The sequence below is a fragment of the Anomaloglossus baeobatrachus genome, chromosome 7 (genome assembly GCF_048569485.1).
Source record: "Anomaloglossus baeobatrachus isolate aAnoBae1 chromosome 7, aAnoBae1.hap1, whole genome shotgun sequence".
NCBI classification, from domain to species: Eukaryota; Metazoa; Chordata; class Amphibia; order Anura; family Aromobatidae; genus Anomaloglossus; species Anomaloglossus baeobatrachus.
In genome coordinates, this window is record NC_134359.1 from 286,568,091 (window position 1) to 286,589,681 (window position 21,591).

At 37.8% G+C, this 21,591-nt stretch overlaps 1 protein-coding gene across 1 annotated transcript; it reads left to right on the forward strand.

The window, feature by feature from the left end:
- Positions 1-3,379: 3,379 nt before the first annotated feature.
- On the forward strand, positions 3,380-15,262 carry SOX8 (SRY-box transcription factor 8). Its single transcript, XM_075318329.1, has 3 exons — positions 3,380-4,037; positions 10,205-10,434; positions 12,921-15,262. Exons 1-3 carry the CDS (start codon positions 3,625-3,627, stop codon positions 13,646-13,648), a joined length of 1,371 nt encoding a protein of 456 aa, XP_075174444.1. The 5' UTR covers positions 3,380-3,624; the 3' UTR covers positions 13,649-15,262.
- The last annotated feature ends 6,329 nt before the right edge of the window (positions 15,263-21,591 follow it).

The window sequence follows — 21,591 nt, forward strand, 5'->3', positions numbered from 1 at the left end:
CTCAGTACTGGTAACTAGTGATGAGCGGGCACTACCATGCTCGGGGGCTCAGTACTGGTAACTAGTGATGAGCGGGCACTACCATGCTCAGGTGCTCTGTACTGGTAACTAGTGATGAGCGGGCACTACCATGCTCAGGTGCTCTGTACTGGTAACTAGTGATGAGCGGGCACTACCATGCTCGGGTGCTCAGTACTGGTAACTAGTGATGAGCAGGCACTACCATGCTCGGGCCTCAGTACTAGTAACTAGTGATGAGCGGGCACTACCATGCTCGGGTGCTCAGTACTGGTAACTAGTGATGAGCGGGCACTACCATGCTCGGGTGCTCAGTACTCGTAACTAGTGATGAGCGGGCACTACCATGCTCGGGGGCTCAGTACTGGTAACTAGTGATGAGCGGGCACTACCATGCTCGGGGGCTCAGTACTGGTAACTAGTGATGAGCGGGCACTACCATGCTCGGGTGCTCAGTACTCGTAACTAGTGATGAGCGGACACTACCATGCTCGGGTGCTCAGTACTGGTAACTAGTGATGAGTGGACACTACCATGCTCGGGTGCTCAGTACTTGTAACTAGTGATGAGCGGGCACTACCATGCTCGGGTGCTCAGTACTTGTAACTAGTGATGAGCGGGCACTACCATGCTCGGGTGCTCAGTACTGGTAACTAGTGATGAGCGGGCACTACCATGCTCGGGTGCTCAGTACTGGTAACTAGTGATGAGCGGGCACTACCATGCTCGGGGGCTCAGTACTGGTAACTAGTGATGAGCGGGCACTACCATGCTCGGGTGCTCAGTACTGGTAACTAGTGATGAGCGGGCACTACCATGCTCAGGTGCTCAGTACTGGTAACTAGTGATGAGCGGGCACTACCATGCTCGGGTGCTCAGTACTGGTAACTAGTGATGAGCGGGCACTACCATGCTCGGGTGCTCAGTACTCGTAACTAGTGATGAGCGGGCACTACCATGCTCGGGTGCTCAGTACTGGTAACTAGTGATGAGCGGGCACTACCATGCTCGGGTGCTCAGTACTGGTAACTAGTGATGAGCGGGCACTACCATGCTCGGGTGCTCAGTACTGGTAACTAGTGATGAGCGGGCACTACCATGCTCGGGTGCTCAGTACTGGTAACTAGTGATGAGTGGGCACTACCATGCTCGGGTGCTCCGTACTCGTAACTAGTGATGAGCGGGCACTACCATGCTCGGGTGCTCAGTACTGGTAACTAGTGATGAGCGGGCACTACCATGCTCGGGTGCTCAGTACTCGTAACTAGTGATGACACCTCCAAAGCAGTAAGAAACTTCTGTTCTAGGCACATTATTGGACTATAAAGGGCCCATATATTGTCCTTATTCTGCCTTTGTCCATCCCTGGTCTACCTGGTGCAAAACTACAAGTCCCAGCATGCCCTGACAGCCTCCGCATTCTCTTTTTTTAGACATAATTATCAGCATGCGAAGGGTTAACCCCCTGCCTTCCTCTCCATGAAAGGGGGAGGGGCGAATAGAACGTTCTAATGACTGCAACATTGTATCCAGGAGCCGCAGACTCTTTGTATCACAACAACATGAAGGCGACGCTTCTCGCAGCTCCGGGGACATTGTTAGGCCGGTAGTGTTACCTTCTGCTGGCACTACAATAACATTATCCTGAGAGTCACACCGCGGCTTCCTCCTCCTCCTCCTCCTCCTCCTCCGACACCTGAGCTGCTGCCTCCATTGTATCAGTTTCCCTGTTTACAAATAGACGTGGTATAAACTATAGTGCTGCCATATGGTACAGTACTGCCCTGCTCATACCGCTATAGGGTCCTTTCTTCTGGACCAGTCTGTGCCCTGTATTGTCCTTGTTGCCCTTTCTGACATATAAAGCACCATGGAATAAATGTCTCTATAATAATAATAATAATAATAATAATATAATGAATACTAATTAATAATTAATAATCTGCTATTACTAATAATACTATTCCCCAGGGCTTTTCAGTTCTTGGCACAAGATGCCACAAAGATTCCCGACTGGCCACTCCGGCTCCAGAGGGCCCATTCACCATCATATTTGCACGTTGATTTTTTGGTGTTTTTTGTTTTCCTTTTTTTTATTTGCGCATTATTTGTATATCAATTTTTTATGTTTTTGTTTGTTTTTTTTCCTCGGTTCTTGCTTTTCAGATGTCCACAGCTGATTATTATTATTTTATTTATTTATTATTATTAATTATTATTATATTTATTATTATTATTATTATTTATTATCATTATTGGTATTTTATTTTTTATTATTATATTTATTTTTTATTAGTATCATTATTATTATTATTATTATTTATTAGTATCACCTACTGTATCCTCACCTATCTCTTGTAGACTGTGAGCCTTCGTGGGCAGGGACCTCTATCCTGCTGTACCTGTCTGTGTCTTGTATTGTTTATGAATATTGTACTTGTCCCTACTATGTATACCCCTTTCACATGTAAAGCGCCATGGAATTCATGGCGCTATAATAATAATAAATAATAATAATAATTATATTATTATTTATTATTATTAGTATTATTATTATTCTTTTATTATTATTATTTATTATCATTATTATTGTTATTTTATTTATTATTATTTATTATCATTATTATTGTTATTTTAATTATTATTATTATTATTATTGTATTTATTTTTATTATTATTATTATTATTATTATTATTATTATTAAAGCATCAATTATTCCATGGCACTTTACATGTGATTCTTCAATTGCAACTTTTTAAAACAGTTTGCCGCAATGTTCAATTTTCTGTAAATCTATAATTGTCGGTGCAAATTCTGCAAGAATTCAGTGAAACTTTTGCCCCCCCCCCCGAAAAAAAAGTTTCAAAAATAATAATAAAAAATATTCTTGATTTTTTTTGTAAAATTCGTAAACTATTTTTTGAAGAATCGTCGACGAATTCTACAAGAAAAGTGCAAATAATGAATCGGTGCCCCAGGAGTTTGTCACGTCATTGTTTACCAAGTTGTGCCGGATGACAAATTCAGCTCTGCTACGTCTGTGGACGCTCATACAAACATTCATATCTGCGGAACATGCACATTCACCATGCTGAATATTTACAAGTCGCCTGTAACCCTTTATTTCTCTGGAGCATGATGGGTTAACAGGTGTTAACCCTCCTCCTCCTCCTCTCCTCCATCCTCCTGCTAATCACAACACACAGGCAGACACTACACGTGGGAAACCAGTGCAAGGGGAAAGTTGCAGGCTCCTTTAAGAGGGCTGGTCTGGCCTGGCAGAAGCCAATGAGGCTGTATGGGAGGAGGCAGCTCCCCTACATATTGCAGGGCTGGCAAGCAGCACAGGAGATGGTACAGAGCAGGCAGCGCTGGATTTGGGTGGTGGCGTCTCCTTTGGAAATGTCTTTGCTCCTTCGCAGCCACTGAGTGCAATAAGTGGTCTCCAGACGGGAATCCATTAAACCCGCCAGCCTAGATTTTGGGGCGTAGCGGCTGGATTGCGTTGCATAGCCACCGACCTTTGACGTGGACCCTCGGATCAGATTGGCGCAAACCCCTGATTTTTTATTTTATTTTTGCCCGATCCGTTTGCCGGCTCCCAGATGTTGAACATGAGTTCTGAGCAGGACCAGGCTCCTGAGGCGCCCTGCAGCCCCGCGGGCACCGCCAGCTCCATGTCACACGTCTCCGACTCCGACTCCGACTCTCCGTTGTCCCCGGCTGGATCCGATTCCCACAGACCTGGGGGCATCAACAAGAACGACCCCGAGGGGCCCATGGATGAGCGGTTCCCAGCCTGTATCCGGGAGGCAGTGTCCCAGGTGCTGAAAGGATATGACTGGAGCTTGGTGCCCATGCCGGTCCGGGGATCTGGATCCCTCAAAGCCAAACCCCATGTCAAGAGACCGATGAATGCGTTTATGGTTTGGGCACAAGCAGCTAGAAGGAAGTTGGCCGACCAGTACCCGCATCTCCACAACGCCGAGCTCAGCAAGACCCTGGGCAAACTCTGGCGGTGAGTATCCTCTTATCCCCCCAGGCACGACCCTGGTGCCAAATCGTAGCCTATCCAACGAGTCACCAATAACCATAAACCGGCACAGATCATGATTGATGAGGCGTGAAAATGTTCATTTGGAACGTTTAAGGACCATTAATGGCCATTCGGTGCCATCTGTGCCAACATATGCGTCCACATCATAATGCTCCTGCCTATGCCACCCTCTCGGGCAACCAAACTGGCCGCCATATAGATGGAGCAGAGCTGACACATTGGACTAAATAAACCATAGATGACGGGCATTAATGCTGCCAAGTGACCACTATCATGGGGCAAAAAATGCCATTGACCTCCAAAATTGCCATATTATTTATTTCCCATTTCTTGTATAGCGCCCACGTATTCCGCAGCGTTGTAATAGTGCCCTATTTGAGGACCGTGTTTGCTTTATTTATTTCCCATTTCTTGTATAGCGCCCACGTATTCCGCAGCGTTGTAATAGTGCCGTATTTGAGGACCGTATTTGCTTTATTTCCCATTGTTGTATAGCGCCAACATATTCCGCAGCGCTGTAACTTGCCATGCAGCAATCACAAGATATTTATTTTCCGTTTGCTATTTATCTCATACAGTAATGGATGAGAGAGGCTGAAGTATAAAGCAGGGCAGCCGGTGCGCGGTGCCAGCCTCTCCCCTATACTGGGTGCAGTGCAGCAGAGTTGTCAGCGCGCAGTGAGTGGCGGTTGTGTAACCTGATGAATGTCCCGGGGTCAGATTTACATGGTAATTAACAGATGTTGAGCTCTCCGCTCTGCACAGTGCCGCTCCTGTGCCCCTCGCTGGGCTTAGCCCAGTGCAAAAATATTATTGGCTTCCAATGGTAGGATAGAGGAAAATCGTGTGTGTGTGGGGGGGGGGGTAGTGGATAAATGGGACATTTTATTATGGGTGATAAGATCTCTGTGTTGTCTGTCCAGTCCTGCAAGGGTTAACTCCGAGGTATAAGCATGGAGAATGCAATTGGAGTTGGGACAAGTCTCCATAATGAGGGTCACTTGGAGTTAGGACAAAGCTCCATGATGGGGTTCAGTTGCATTTGGGACGAGACTCCATGAGGGGGTCACTTAGCCTTAGCACTAGGCTCCATGATTGGGGTCACTTGGAATTGAAACAATGCTCCATGATGGGGTCACTTGGAGTTGGGACAAGGCTCCATGATGGGGTCACTTGGAGTTGAGACAAGTCTCCATAATGAGGGTCACTTGGAATTGGGACAAGGCTCCATGATTGGGGTCAATTGGAATTGGGACAAGGCTCCATGATTGGGGTCAATTGGAATTGGGACAAGGCTCTATGATGGGGGTCACTTGGAATTGAAACAATGCTCCATGATGGGGTCACTTGGAGTTGGGACAAGGCTCCATGATGGGGGTCACTTGGAGTTGAGACAAGTCTCCATAATGAGGGTCACTTGGAATTGGGACAAGGCTCCATGATTGGGGTCAATTGGAATTGGGACAAGGCTCCATGATTGGGGTCAATTGGAATTGGGACAAGGCTCTATGATGGGGGTCACTTGGAATTGGGACAAGGCTCCATGATGGGGGTCACTTGGAGTTGGCACAATGCTCCATGATGGGGTCACTTGGAGTTGGGACAAGGCTCCATGATGGGGGTCACTTGGAGTTGAGACAAGTCTCCATAATGAGGGTCACTTGGAATTGGGACAAGGCTCCATGATTGGGGTCACTTGGAGTTGGGATAAGGCTCCATGATGGGGGTCACTTGGAGTTGGGATAAGGCTCCATGATGGGGGTCACTTGGAGTTGGGACAAGGCTCCATGATGGGGGTCACTTGGAGTTGGGATAAGGCTCCATGATGGGGGTCACTTGGAGTTGGGACAAGGCTCCATGATGGGGGTCACTTGGAATTGGGACAAGGCTCCATGATGGGGGTCACTTGGAGTTAGGATAAGGCTCCATGATGGGGGTCACTTGGAATTGGGACAAGGCTCCATGATGGGGGTCACTTGGAGTTGGCACAGGGCTCCATGATGGGGTCACTTGGAATTGGGACAAGGCTCCATGATTGGGGTCAATTGGAATTGGGACAAGGCTCCATGATTGGGGTCAATTGGAATTGGGACAAGGCTCTATGATGGGGGTCACTTGGAATTGGGACAAGGCTCCATGATGGGGGTCACTTGGAGTTGGCACAATGCTCCATGATGGGGTCACTTGGAGTTGGGACAAGGCTCCATGATGGGGGTCACTTGGAGTTGAGACAAGTCTCCATAATGAGGGTCACTTGGAATTGGGACAAGGCTCCATGATTGGGGTCACTTGGAGTTGGGATAAGGCTCCATGATGGGGGTCACTTGGAGTTGGGATAAGGCTCCATGATGGGGGTCACTTGGAGTTGGGACAAGGCTCCATGATGGGGGTCACTTGGAGTTGGGATAAGGCTCCATGATGGGGGTCACTTGGAGTTGGGACAAGGCTCCATGATGGGGGTCACTTGGAATTGGGACAAGGCTCCATGATGGGGGTCACTTGGAGTTAGGATAAGGCTCCATGATGGGGGTCACTTGGAATTGGGACAAGGCTCCATGATGGGGGTCACTTGGAGTTGGCACAGGGCTCCATGATGGGGTCACTTGGAGTTGGGACAAGGCTCCATGATGGGGGTCACTTGGAATTGGCACAAGGCTCCATTATTGGGGTCAGTTGGAATTGGTACAAGGCTCCATGATGGGGTTCATTTGCAGTTGGGACAAGGCTCCATGATGGGGGGTCACTTGGAGTTGGGACAAGGCTCCATGATGGGGGGTCACTTGGAGTTGGGACAAGGCTCCATGATGGGGGTCCCTTGCTGTTATGGGAGCGTGTTTAGGGGAGAGGGAGTGTACAAGGTCATATTATGGACAAATTTTGGTGCCTTTTATCTTTTTTTTAGCCCCCCTACCCCCTACATAATGGTTCTACTGAGCAGAACTTTGATTACTACATGTTGCGGGACGTGTCCGCAGTACGGATGCTAAAAAGCAGCCATAATACAACTTGACCAATTTGAAAAAAAAATTAAAAAGTTGCATCAAAAGAAGAAAAAAAAAGCCCCCCTCCCCCACTTCCCCCCAAAAATTGCATTAGTTTAGGCTTTCTGTTTGCTGTATGTAAACCATTCTCCAAAGTAGAGTAACTTACTGAAGCCCCTGCAGCAGCGCCGGGGTTAATGCCTCGTGTCCCCGGGTATTTAGCAAACGGCTTCTCTGTGGTTATGAATTTATAAAAAGGAATAAATACATTTTAATTGCCAAAAACGACCCTCCCGCCCCCCATATAATGATCCGTCATGTTCAATATTTTTGACACAGACACGTCCACAATGTAACTGTTCCATTTCCTAATTTTGCATCATTCTGACCAAAGACTGTGAGTGACGTTAACCCTATGAGTGACGTTTATCTCCTTTTGGATCCTGTAAATACATTTACTGATTATTTTCAGGTTGATTATTTTTAGATGTTATTATTATTATTATTATTATTATTATTATATTTATTATTGCAATTATTATTATTATTATTGTTATGAATAAGAATAATAATACAATATAATTTTTCATTATTATTATTATTATTATTATTAATAATAATAAAAATAATATCATCGCTAATTAGCAGGAACCATGTTTTAAATATTTGATATATTAAGTGTGTGTTTACGGGGAAGAAGAGATAAAGTGGCAATAATATACCTCTAACCTTTTAACCAAACAGATTTTAACCATTTCCCGTCTTGAAGGTGTGGAATGGACATGTCTAGTGTCGTCATTTTTATCTGTTCGGCCTGTACTGGGTCCACGGATGTGCTTTTATAAAATAAAAAAAAAAAATGCAGAAAATTATTTGTAAAAAAATGTGAAAAAATTATTTATAGTAAAATGTGAAAAATTCTTAACAGAAATTTAAAAAAAATGAAAAATTATTTATAGAAAATGGGAAAAAAATCTGTGAAAAATTAATTATGGAAATAAAAATATGAAAAATTATAGACATTTTGGAAAAATTATAGAAAATGGAAAAATATGTGAACAATTATTTATAGAAAAATAAAAAATGTGAACAATTATTTATTGAACATTGAAAAAAAATTGTGAATAATTTGAGAATGTGAGAAAATTGAAAAAAGTTAAAAATTATTTATAGAAATTGTGAAAAAAGTGTGAAAAATTATTTATAGAAAATGGAAAAAAAATGTGAAATATTATTTTAAAAAAATGAAGAAAAAATGAAATATTATTTATAGAAAATGGAATAAAAAAATGTGAAATTATTTATAGAAAACTCTAAAAAGTGAAAACTGATTTATAAACAAAAGGTGAACAATTTATAGAATTTATTTTTTTAAATATTTATAGAAATCATTTTTTAAAAAAGGGAAACTATTTATAAAAAAAGTAAATAATTATTTATAGAAAATATATATTTTTTTTTAAAAAAGTGAAAAATAAATTAGTTATCGGTATTATAACAAATTAATTAAAGACTAAAAAAAAAATAAAAGTAGAATTGATGCACCTTATTTATCTGCGGTTAGGATAGAGTTAACTTCTCCTCTCCTGAATTTCCTTGCTTTCCTTCCAAGGGATCCAAAATAAATATTTAGTGACTGTGCCCATCAGGGCAATCACTGGAGTTATAGAAAAACTTGCTCTTTTTTTAAAAGTTTTTATTGCACCTTTTAATTAATGTATGAGGGGGGAGGAAGTGGGGAGGAAAAGTGACCGGTATGTTATGAGTTAACTCTTGAAGGCCTGATTTGGAAATGGGTAACCCCCTCCCCCCCCCCACACACACCTACACCCCATCACAAAGATGGGATTATGTTCCTATGTGACTGGAGGAACATAATAAATTGCGAGGGGTTTAATATATTTTTATTTGCATATAACTATGAGTTATGGCTATGATCGATCCAAAAAGGGGGAAAACAACACAAAAATGAAAAATTCATATACAAAACGGATATCAAAACAGTATATCAGCTGAGCATAAAAAACACTGATAAAGAAGGTAATCCATAAATATAGTTATATATATATATATATATATCATCCATGCTTAAAGGCCGGTAAGGGGGAAAAATCTCATCCATAAAAAAATATTATAATTATATATAATATATATATATATATATATATATATATATATATATATATATATATATATATATATATATATATATATATATATATATATATATATATTATATATAATTATAATATTTTTTTATGGATGAGATTTTTCCCCCTTACCGGCCTTTAAGCATGGATGATATATATATATATATATAACTATATATATATATATTTATATATAACTATATATATATATATATATATATATATATATATATATATATATATATATATATATATATATATATATATATATATATATATATAATATATATATAAATTTTAGCCGCAGTGGGAAAAGCAGGATTATATTCCGAGCAGTCAAAAAAAAAAAAAGAGGCGGTCTCCGAGAGACAAAAACAATGACTTGATCCCAAAGGCAAAACCACAAACTATTTTCCTGTCTGCTTTTTAACAGAAGCCTCGAAATAAAAAGTTTTCGGCTGTTGAAGGAATTTGAAATTTTAATGTTGGAAGAAAAAAAAAACGTTTTGGAAAAAATAGACAAAAGTTAGAGTTTTTAAAATTGCTCTTTTTTTTTAATAAATGCCATTAATTTGACTACTTTTACGTTGTATTAAATTATCTCAGTGCCCCCCAAAAAATTCCCAGTGAAGTTAATGCCCAAATTTGAGAAATGGTGAACCCCAACCAACTTTATTGGTAATTGGTTGGTCGGATCAATATTGTTACCTTAATTTTGGAGCTGGGAATACTTTTTGAAGGGTTATCGCACTCTCGAACTGTTGTTGACCACTTACTCGGTGGTTGTTCCAATTATTGGGAAACTATAACTCCCAGAATGCCCTGACAGCCTCGGGCTAATAGAGCGTGGTAGGACTTGTAATGTCCGATCAGTTGGAGGTCTACCGGTTGTTGGCCGCGGCTCTTCATACTGGTTCTTCCTTTACGCTCCAGGAACATATACTACTGTATATATTCGGGCTCTGACTTTGGTCTTTTATTTCCCCCCCCTCTACAGTTTACTAAGCGAAAGCGAGAAGCGTCCCTTTGTAGAGGAGGCCGAGCGGCTCAGAGTGCAACACAAGAAGGATCACCCAGATTATAAATATCAGCCACGCCGGAGGAAGAGCGTCAAAGCCGGGCAAAGCGACTCCGATTCTGGGGCTGAATTGGGCCACCACCCTGGTTCCCAAATGTACAAGTCCGACTCTGGAATGGGAGACGGTCATCTTCATGGAGAACATGCAGGTAATGAGGTTTCACCACGTAGATAGATAGTATTTAATTATCCTGCACTGCCCCCGCAGGTGAAATAAAGAATTACAGCCTCAATGTAACTGGTTTGTCTATGTAATGCACATATGTAGGAGACTCTTCTCAACCCCTCTCCACTCTGGGTTACAAAAAAGGCTCCTAATTGGAAAACTCCCCCACCCCCGTGTCATTTTTAGGGTGTTTTTCCTAAACTAGATCACCCCTTTAAAGTCAATGTGCTCCTCATAAATCCAGAATTTGTTCTGTGGCACCCATGTACTTGAAGATGGCGGCATTTCGTGACTCATTACAATAACCAGATAATGACTTTTTGGATATTTTTGACCATTTTTAGTTGATTGTTTCTAAAAATGAGATACTCGGTGCCTGTAGCTATTAGTTGTCTACAATGATTTGCTTTCTTTTTTGCTTGGCAACAAACCCAGGAGGCAAAGGTTTCCAGAAAAAGATTCTCTGGATGTGTCCAAGATTTTCTTAAAGCATAAACTTAACTTTGTACACATAAGATGGCTGAAGCGATATTGAGTAATTTTATTTTTGAAGGTAGACATCCCCTCCATTAAAGGATTTTGAACCGTTCTAGACACAGACCCAGGAAGCAAAGGTTCCCCAAAACAGATTCTCTAGATGAGTCCAAGATTTCTTTCTTAAAGCATGAACTTAACTTTATAAACATAAGATGGCTGAGGAGATACTGAGTACATTTTATTTTTGGAGGTAGACATCCCCTCCATTATAAGTATTTGAACTATTATAGACACAAACCCAGGAGGCACAGGTTTTCAAAAAGAGATTCTCTGCATGCTTCCAAGATTTCTTTCTTAAAGCATTAACTTAATTTTATATACATAAGGTGGCTGAGGCGATTCTGAGTTTATTTTTGGAGGTAGACGTTCCTCCATTGTAGGTTTTTGAACTATTAGAGATACAAACCCAGGAGGCAAAGGTCTCCAGAAACGGATTCTCTGGATGTGTCCAATATCGCTTTCTCAAAGCATGAACTTATCTATATACACATAGGATAACTGAGGCGATACTAAGTATATTTTATTTATGGAGGTATACATCCCTCCCTTACAGGTATTTGAACTATTATAAATACAAACCCAGGAAGCAATGGTTTCCAGAAACAGATTCTCAGTCTAGATGCATCCAAGATTTATTTCTTACAGCATGAACTCTACTTTATACACATAAGATAGCTGAGGCAATACTCAGTACATTTTATTTTTGGAGGTACACATCCCCTCCATTATAGGTTTTTGAACCGTTTTAGACACAAACCCAAGATGCAAAGGTCTCCAGAAACAAATTCTCTATATATACCCAAGATTTCTTTCTTGAAGCATGATGTCTACTTTATTCACATAAATGTAACGCCTGCCTGGATCAACAGACTCAGGTGGGATGTAATGGACAGACTAGGGGGAAGCCACTCACCAAGCAGGACCCCCAGAACCCTGAAACCCTTTAACCCCTATACAGGGATTTGGAATTACACAGGGCCCCAGTGATCACTACCTGTGGAAGGCTGCAGTCCGATGAGAGTAGTCGTCAGGCAGGGTCAAACCAGGAATAGCAGAAGAGGGACAGAATCGTCAGACAAGGACGTAATCAGAAAACGTAGCAGAGGTCAAATCCGGATCGGGCAGCGAGGTACAAAAACAGCAGGCAGAAGGGTAGTCAGAAAACACGCAGAAGTCAGCACACAGGAATCACCAAACAGAATAGGGTGGATCAGGAGCCAGGAAATCAGAACTATCTCTGGCAGAGGTGAACAGACAGGAGGGGAGCTCAGAAGGGTGTGGTGTCTTCCCATTGGCTGTAGCTGAACGCTGGCAACATCAGCTGGAAGACACACGCCACCCACAGTCAGCCAGTGGTACTGCAGATCCCAAGATAACACAGCCCAGTGGATGATCGGAGCCTGCGCCCACCGGTGCCTCTGGCATCGACTCCTCTCCCATCACCTGCACCATCCACGGCAGGAACACGGCGTCGCCTGGCGATCGGAGCAGAAGTCACTGGAGCGGACTCCAGTGGTGACGTAACAATAACATGGCTGAGATGATACTGAGTACATTTTATTTTTGGAGGTAGACATCCCTTCCATTATAGGTTTTTGAACCGTTCTAGACACAAACCCAGGAAGCAAAGGTTTCCAGAAACAGATTCTCTGGATGCGTCCAAGAATTCTTACTTAAAGCAGAAACTTAACTTTATACACATAAGATGGCTGAGGCGATACGGAGTACATTTTATTTATGGAGGTAGACATCCCTCCATTATAGGTTTTTGAACCATTGTAGGCACAACTCAGGAGGCAAAGATTTCCAAAAACCGACTTTCTGAATGCATCCAAAATTTCTTTCTTAAAGCATGACCTTAACTTTATACAGAAAGAAAGTATACAATATATCATAATAGAATAACGTTTCCCTCTTCTCTTGTTCTTCTAGGTCAAAATCATGGACCTCCAACGCCACCAACTACCCCCAAAACTGACCTACACCATGGTGGAAAACAAGAGCTGAAACATGAAGGCCGGAGGTTGATGGACAACGGACGTCAGAACATTGACTTCAGTAATGTGGACATTAACGAGTTGAGCAGTGAGGTCATCAACAACATTGAGACCTTCGATGTCCATGAATTTGACCAGTACTTGCCTCTTAATGGCCATGGGGCTCTTTCAGCCGACCATGGGCAGAATCCTACTGGACCGCCTTACGCTGCACCGTATGCCCACCCAGCCAGTACCCCACAGGCATCTGTTTGGTCCCATAAAAGTCCTTCAAATTCAACCTCATCTTCCGAGTCTGGTCAACAAAGACCTCACATCAAGACGGAGCAGTTGAGTCCCAGTCATTACAGTGACCAATCTCATGGATCTCCTACTCATTCTGACTACAACTCCTACAGTTCCCAGGCTTGTGCCACCACTGTGTCGACTTCCACATTACCCAGTCCTTTCTCCAGCTCCCAATGTGACTACACAGACCTCCCAAGTTCCAATTACTATAGCCCTTACTCCAGTTACCCCTCCAGTTTGTACCAGTATCCTTACTTCCATTCCTCTCGGCGCCCTTACGCCACTCCAATCCTCAACAGCTTGTCCATTCCTCCTTCCCACAGTCCCAACTCCAACTGGGATCAGCCAGTCTACACAACCCTAACAAGGCCTTAAAGGAACTTTCCAATTCTCAAAACTGAGGACTCTTATGCCATAGATATGTCTGGTTGTCATGAAGTCTTCCAAGACATGTGCACTATAGACAGAATGTACAGGTAGGAGGCGCTGTTCCAGTTGTTATATAAGTGCCTGCTGAAAACAAAAATACTCTAAAAATAACATGAGAACATCTCTTAAAAAGCTGAGAGCATTTCCGTCAGACTTTTCTTGAGCATTTTTGAAAAACGTTGACTTTTTGTCTCCGGCATGACCAACCGTGAAGGATGGACCAGATATTTTTGCGTGCGGACTGGGCACAACTCTAAGGTTTTGATGTTTACCAGAACGTGAGATACAGACCAAGCGATACGACCAGTTCACCCAGTTAACGATCCCAATTTGTGAAGCGCTGGGGTAGAGGGCCAATCTGTAGTCAACTTTACACAGTTCCATTGCTCTTCTCCGGAACTAACGCAATAGAATTTTCAGAAACCAATACAATTCCAATTGAAAAAAATAAACATTTTTTTTGAAAATTTTGCCACATGGGCCAAACCCCCCTTACCCCACCCCCCCCCCTTTTTCTTTTTTTCCATGGTCACGTCATTGTGTCTCAGGCTTGGACTACACTTTATCTATTTTGGTGAAATTTTAAGCAAAATGTTTGGTTGTAATTAACTTTTATTTTTTATGTCCTTCATAGTTTTTTTTTGTTCGTTTTTTTTGAGATCTGTTAAATATATATATAAATATATTTATGTGCCATATATTTTAGAAGTGATTAATGATTTATTCATTGAAATAAAAACTGTAGAACAGGGAGAAAATATAATACGGGGAAGAAAATTGGTAATTTTTTCTTTTTTTGGGGGGAGAAAAACGGAGAAAAGCACAAAATAGAAACACGCAAGTCCGACCAGAAAATGTATAATAATAACAATCACTTCTAGTTGCGTAATTGTTTTAAAAAAAAATTATCATTGTTAATTATTTATTAACTCCAAACAATATATTTTGATAATTCTTCCGTTCCATACAGATTACCAGGGACCAGAGTCTTCCCACCTAAGCTAAGACACTAAAAACCTCTCCCGTTATTACTTATAGTTTACGACTAATATTATTTTTGGGGGGCTATTTTATTGTTTCCCTTTCATTGTATGCTGAGCATATAATAATTCCTATTTTATGGTAACTTGTGCCTTTTTCTTAAGATAATAAAAAAAAACTTTGTAAATTTGAGAAAAAAAAATCTAAACTATTTTTGACCTACTTTTCTTACTTTTTTTTTTTCCTAAATAAAGATGTCTTCGGATAAGATTTTTTGTTTTCTTGCATTTAAGTGAAATTTTGCCAAATTCTATTTTTCTGTTCATGTGAACAATTCCATTCATATGTACGTTGCTGATATTTTTTTTTCTGTTTTTCATTAAGCGAAGCTAACTTTTGTATATGCTTTCTTTGAGAAAATTAAAAATGGCTTTTTATTAAAACTGACTTGGGTTTTGTCATCATGTGTTAAGTACGTAAAGTTAGAAATTAATGAAAAATTGGAGGGTTAAACATTGTCAAATAATAATAACCATTAGGAATCTGGTTATACTAAATTATGCTGTGTTTGATCTGCGAGTGCGTATATATATATATATATATATATATATATATATATGTATATGTAGGGAGGAGGAGATAATCCAGCATCCAGTTCCAGAAATTTCTGGAACTGGATGCTGGATTATCTCCTCCTCCCTGCAATTCGTGGTAGTAAGGTCTAACTACCAAAAGTCCGTGCACCGTTCTTGGCTGATACTCTAATCTCCTGAAAGGGTGAGCTGGTTTTTTTCTTCTCTTTGCTCATATGTATATATGTATATATATATATATATGTATGTATATATATATATATATATATATATATATATATATATATATATATATATATATATATATATATATATATATATATATATATATATTCAATTTATTTGATATAAATGTAATGTTTGAAATAAAAACAGTAAAAAAAATTTTGTTTCACACATTATATAAAAGTTAAAAAAAATCTTAAAAAAATAAAAATGAAAAAATAAAAAAATATAATTTTATACTTTTTTAATTCTTTAATTTATGATTTACTGTCAAAATATATATACATACTTTTTTTCATTCTTTTGTAACAATAATAAAAATATCTACAATTTAAATTCCTTTTTTTATCTAATGTTTGAAAAAAAAACCAAAAACCCCAGTGTATGTATGTATGTATATGTGTATGTGTGTGTGTGTATATATATATATATATATATATATATATATATATATATATATATATATATATATATATATACACACACACACACACATTTTTCTTGTTCAAACATTAAAATAAAAAATGTAAAAATTACATATAAATGATATATATAGTTTTTATTTCATTCTTAATTTTGTTTTAATTTTCAAAACAAAAAAATATATTTTATTTTTCTCATTTCAAACAGTGAATCAAATAAATTGAAGAATTAAATGTATTCTAGTGGGGTTTCTTTTAAGTCATTAATTTTTTTTTATTTGTCGGTTGAATATATATATATATATATATATATATATATATATATATATATATATATATATATATATATATATATATATATATATAAAATATATAAAATTAATATACACTATATGGTTATACTTATGAATATATATTTTTAAAAATTCTTCAATTTCTGATTTAATGTTTTGAAGCAGAAAAAAAAGATGAGACGAAAAATATAAATCTAAGTGTTTTTTTATTTCATATATTCTTTTCTGTTTCAAAACATGAAATCACATATATTGAAGAATTTTTAAAAATTATATATATAATTTTTATAAATTCTTCAATCTATGTGATTTGATGTTTTAAAACGGAAAAAGTAAATGAAATAAAAAAAATATACTTTTATTTATATTTTTTATTTCATTTACTTTTTTCTGCTTCAAAAGATTAAATCACAAATTGAAGAATTTTTAAAAATGAATATATATACCATGTATAAATAAACATATATATATATATATAATATATATATAATATATCTATCTATATATATATATATATATATATATATATATATATATATATATATATATATATAAAAATATCTATATACAGAGTCAGGGCCAAAAATATTTGGACTGTGACACAAGTTTTGTTATTTTAGCTGTTTACAAAAACATGTTCAGAAATACAATTATATATAACATGGGCTGAAAGTGCACACTCCCAGCTGCAATATGAGAGATTTCACATCCAAATCGGAGAAAGGGTTTAGGAATCATAGCTCTGTAATGCATAGCCTCCTCTTTTTCAAGGAACCAAAAGTAATTGGACAAGGGACTCTAAGGGCTGCAATTAACTCTGAAGGCGTCTCCCTCGTTAACCTGTAATCAATGAAGTAGTTAAAAGGTCTGGGGTTGATTACAGGTGTGTGGTTTTGCATTTGGAAGCTGTTGCTGTGACCAGACAACATGCGGTCTAAGGAACTCTCAATTGAGGTGAAGCAGAACATCCTGAGGCTGAAAAAAAAGAAAAAATCCATCAGAGAGATAGCAGACATGCTTGGAGTAGCAAAATCAACAGTCGGGTACATTCTGAGAAAAAAGGAATTGACTGGTGAGCTTGGGAACTCAAAAAGGCCTGGGCGTCCACGGATGACAACAGTGGTGGATGATCGCCGCATACTTTCTTTGGTGAAGAAGAACCCATTCACAACATCAACTGAAGTCCAGAACACTCTCAGTGAAGTAGGTGTATCTGTCTCTAAGTCAACAGTAAAGAGAAGACTCCATGAAAGTAAATACAAAGGGTTCACATCTAGATGCAAACCATTCATCAATTCCAAAAATAGACAGGCCAGAGTTACATTTGCTGAAAACACCTCATGAAGCCAGCTCAGTTCTGGAAAAGTATTCTATGGACAGATGAGACCAAGATCAACCTGTACCAGAATGATGGGAAGAAAAAAGTTTGGAGAAGAAAGGGAACGGCACATGATCCAAGGCACACCACATCCTCTGTAAAACATGGTGGAGGCAACGTGATGGCATGGGCATGCATGGCTTTCAATGGCACTGGGTCACTTGTGTTTATTGATGACATAACAGCAGACAAGAGTAGCCGGATGAATTCTGAAGTGTACCGGGATATACTTTCAGCCCAGATTCAGCCAAATGCCGCAAAGTTGATCGGACGGCGCTTCATAGTACAGATGGACAATGACCCCAAGCATACAGCCAAAGCTACCCAGGAGTTCATGAGTGCAAAAAAGTGGAACATTCTGCAATGGCCAAGTCAATCACCAGATCTTAACCCAATTGAGCATGCATTTCACTTGCTCAAATCCAGACTTAAGACGGAAAGACCCACAAACAAGCAAGACCTGAAGGCTGCGGCTGTAAAGGCTTGGCAAAGCATTAAGAAGGAGGAAACCCAGCGTTTGGTGATGTCCATGGGTTCCAGACTTAAGGCAGTGATTGCCTCCAAAGGATTCGCAACAAAATATTGAAAATAAAAATATTTTGTTTGGGTTTGGTTTATTTGTCCAATTACTTTTGACCTCCTAAAATGTGGAGTGTTTGTAAAGAAATGTGACAATTCCTACAATTTCTATCAGATACTTTTGTTCAAACCTTCAAATTAAACGTTACAATCTGCACTTGAATTCTGTTGTAGAGGTTTCATTTCAAATCCAATGTGGTGGCATGCAGAGCCCAACTTGCCAAAATTGTGTCACTGTCCAAATATTTCTGGACCTAACTGTATATATATATATATATATATATATATATATATATATAATTTTATCTTTTTCATTCTTAACTTTGCTTTATTTAATTTCATTTAATTTTCAAAAAATAAAATATATTTTTTATTTTTTTCATTTCAAACATTGAATCAACAATTGAATATATATATATATATATATATATATATATATATTTATTTAACCAATAAATTAAAACAATTAAAGACTTAAAAGAGACCCCACTAAGATATATTTAATTGTTTAATTTTTTTGATTCAATGTTTGAAGTGAAAAAAATTAAAAAAATATATTTTTTTCATTTCAAACATTGAATCAAATAAATTGAATTAAATATATCCTAGTGGGGTTTCATTTAAGTCTTTAATTTTTTTAATTTATTGGTTAAATATATGTGATATATTCAACCAATAAATTAAAAAAAACATTAAAGACTTAAAAGAAACCCCACTAGGATATATTTAATTGTTCAATTTATTTGATTCAATGTTTGAAATGAAAAAATATAGATTTTTTTGTTTTTGAAAATTAAATAAAGTTAAATAAAAAAAAGTTAAGAATGAAAAAGATAAAATTATATATATATACGTGCTATTTATATTTAATTTTTCAGTTTATTTGATTTAATGTTTGAAACAACAAGAAAAATGAGTAAATGCGTGTGTGTGTATATATATATGTATATATATTATATATATATATATATATATATATATGTATATACGAGGTATATATATACTGGTTTTTCAGCCATTAAATAAAAAAAATTGAACAATGAGATAAATATATATTATATACACATTTTTAGGGTTTGGGTTTTTTTGTCAGGTCAACCATTGAGCCAAAATTCTATTTTTGTAAAGTTAATAAAATAACAACCTCTCAGGTTTGCTTTGGGCTGATAGTTTAAATATATAACCGTGAAATCAGGACAGTCTGGGACCAGCCCCGTCTGAATTAAGTCTACATAAATGTGGAAAGTATTTGTCAAGTTGCTTTATTTACTGAAGATGTGGCACAAAATACAGTGTAAGAAAATCTATTCACGCGCCTCGTCTCCAGCTTATTTGCTTTGGGATAGAGATGTTTGAATTGTGAATTTAATATGGCAGAAAGGGGTTTGCTTTGCTTGAGTACACATTTTGCATAAAAAGACACAGACAAGAAGGAACGGGGGAAAAAGAAGATTCATATGAAGTAAACAAAACAATTTGTTAAAATTATAAAGAAATATTTTAAGAAATTTGAAATTGAAAATTTTGGTAAAATTTTACCGCTTGTTTTGTCTGATTGAATGCGCCTGGAAAAAAAAAAGTTTGTAAACTTCAAATTTTTAAATAATGGGCTGTTTAAAAAATAAATAACTCCAAGGAACTTAATGAGACGTTTTGATAAGTCAATCTACGACTCGTATTACCAGAGATACAACCACTCGGGGAATATCAGATGTAAGAAGATATCACTTCAATTTTATTCCGAAATTTCAGCGACTGTAAAATTAATTTAGAATCTTTTATTTTGGCCGGATGCAAATTTTGGCGCAGACATCTGAGTCTATTTGGGGACTTGATAAAAAAAAGATATAATTCCTGGTGCTGATGGATAATCCGGACTCTACAATTTTATGACAATCTTTTATTAGTCTTTACTTCTTTCTTTTTTTTTTTAACATATAATCTAAAATATGAAAAAAAGCACCTGTCAGTCACTGCTGGAGGGTGGTTACCGCTGCTACTCGCTTTACACATGGCGGTGACTGAACCTTGCTGGCGCCATCTCCATCTATTCTTGTACATAGGAGCAGTATTATAGTAGTTATATTCTTGTACATAGGGGCAGTATTATAGTAGTTATATTCTTGTACATAGGGGAAGTATTATAGTAGTTATATTCTTGTACATAGAGGGCAGTATTATAGTAGTTATATTCTTGTACATAGGGGCAGTATTATAGTAGTTATATTCTTGTACATAGAGGGCAGTATTATAGTAGTTATATTCTTGTACATAGGGGAAGTATTATAGTAGTTATATTCTTGTACACAGGAGCAGTATTATAGTAGTTATATTATTGTATATAGGGGCAGTATTATAGTAGTTATATTCTTGTACATAGGAGCAGTATTATAGTAGTTATATTCTTGTACATAGGGGCAGTATTATAGTAGTTATATTTTTGTAAATAGAGGGCAGTATTATAGTAATTATATTCTTGCACATAAGGACAGTATTATAGTAGATATATTCTTGTACATAGGGGCAGTATTATAGTAGTTATATTCTTGTACATAGGGGGCAGTATTATAGTAGTTATATTCTTGTACATAGGGGCAGTATTATAGTAGTTATATTTTTGTAAATAGAGGGCAGTATTATAGTAATTATATTCTTGCACATAAGGACAGTATTATAGTAGATATATTCTTGTACATAGGGGCAGTATTATAGTAGTTATATTCTTGTACATAGGGGGCAGTATTATAGTAGTTATATTCTTGTACATACGAGCAGTATTATAGTAGTTATATTCTTGTACATAGGAGCAGTATTATAGTAGTTATATTCTTGTACATAGGGGGCAGTATTATAGTAGTTATATTCTTATACATAGGGGCAGTATTATAGTAGTTATATTCTTATACATAGGGGCAGTATTATAGTAGTTATATTCTTGTATATAGGAGCAGTATTATAGTAGTTATATTCTTGTACTTAGGAGCAGTATTATAGTAGTTATATTCTTGTACATAGGAGCAGTATTATAGTAGTTATATTCTTGTACATAGGAGCAGTATTATAGTAGTTATATTCTTGTACATAGGGGCAGTATTATAATATATAATTTTCCCATCTCTGTGTTTATCTTTAATGTGTTGAATATCTTTTATAATCATCCAGTCATTTTGTGTCCATGAATCTTCAGACGCGCAGGTTGCGGAGCTATAACACACGCTGCAGCACATAGTGTGACTACATTGTCTCAGGGGGGTTCCACTCCAGGAAATGTATCTGCTTCTCTCGTCTTCTTTCGTTCTGTGCATTTTATTGGCAATAATTGTTAAACAATTAAACCGCAGCTGTAAATGATAACGCGGAGGGGACATCTGCAGGACGCAGCGGCCAAATGTTAAACATAACTTATACGTAATGTCAG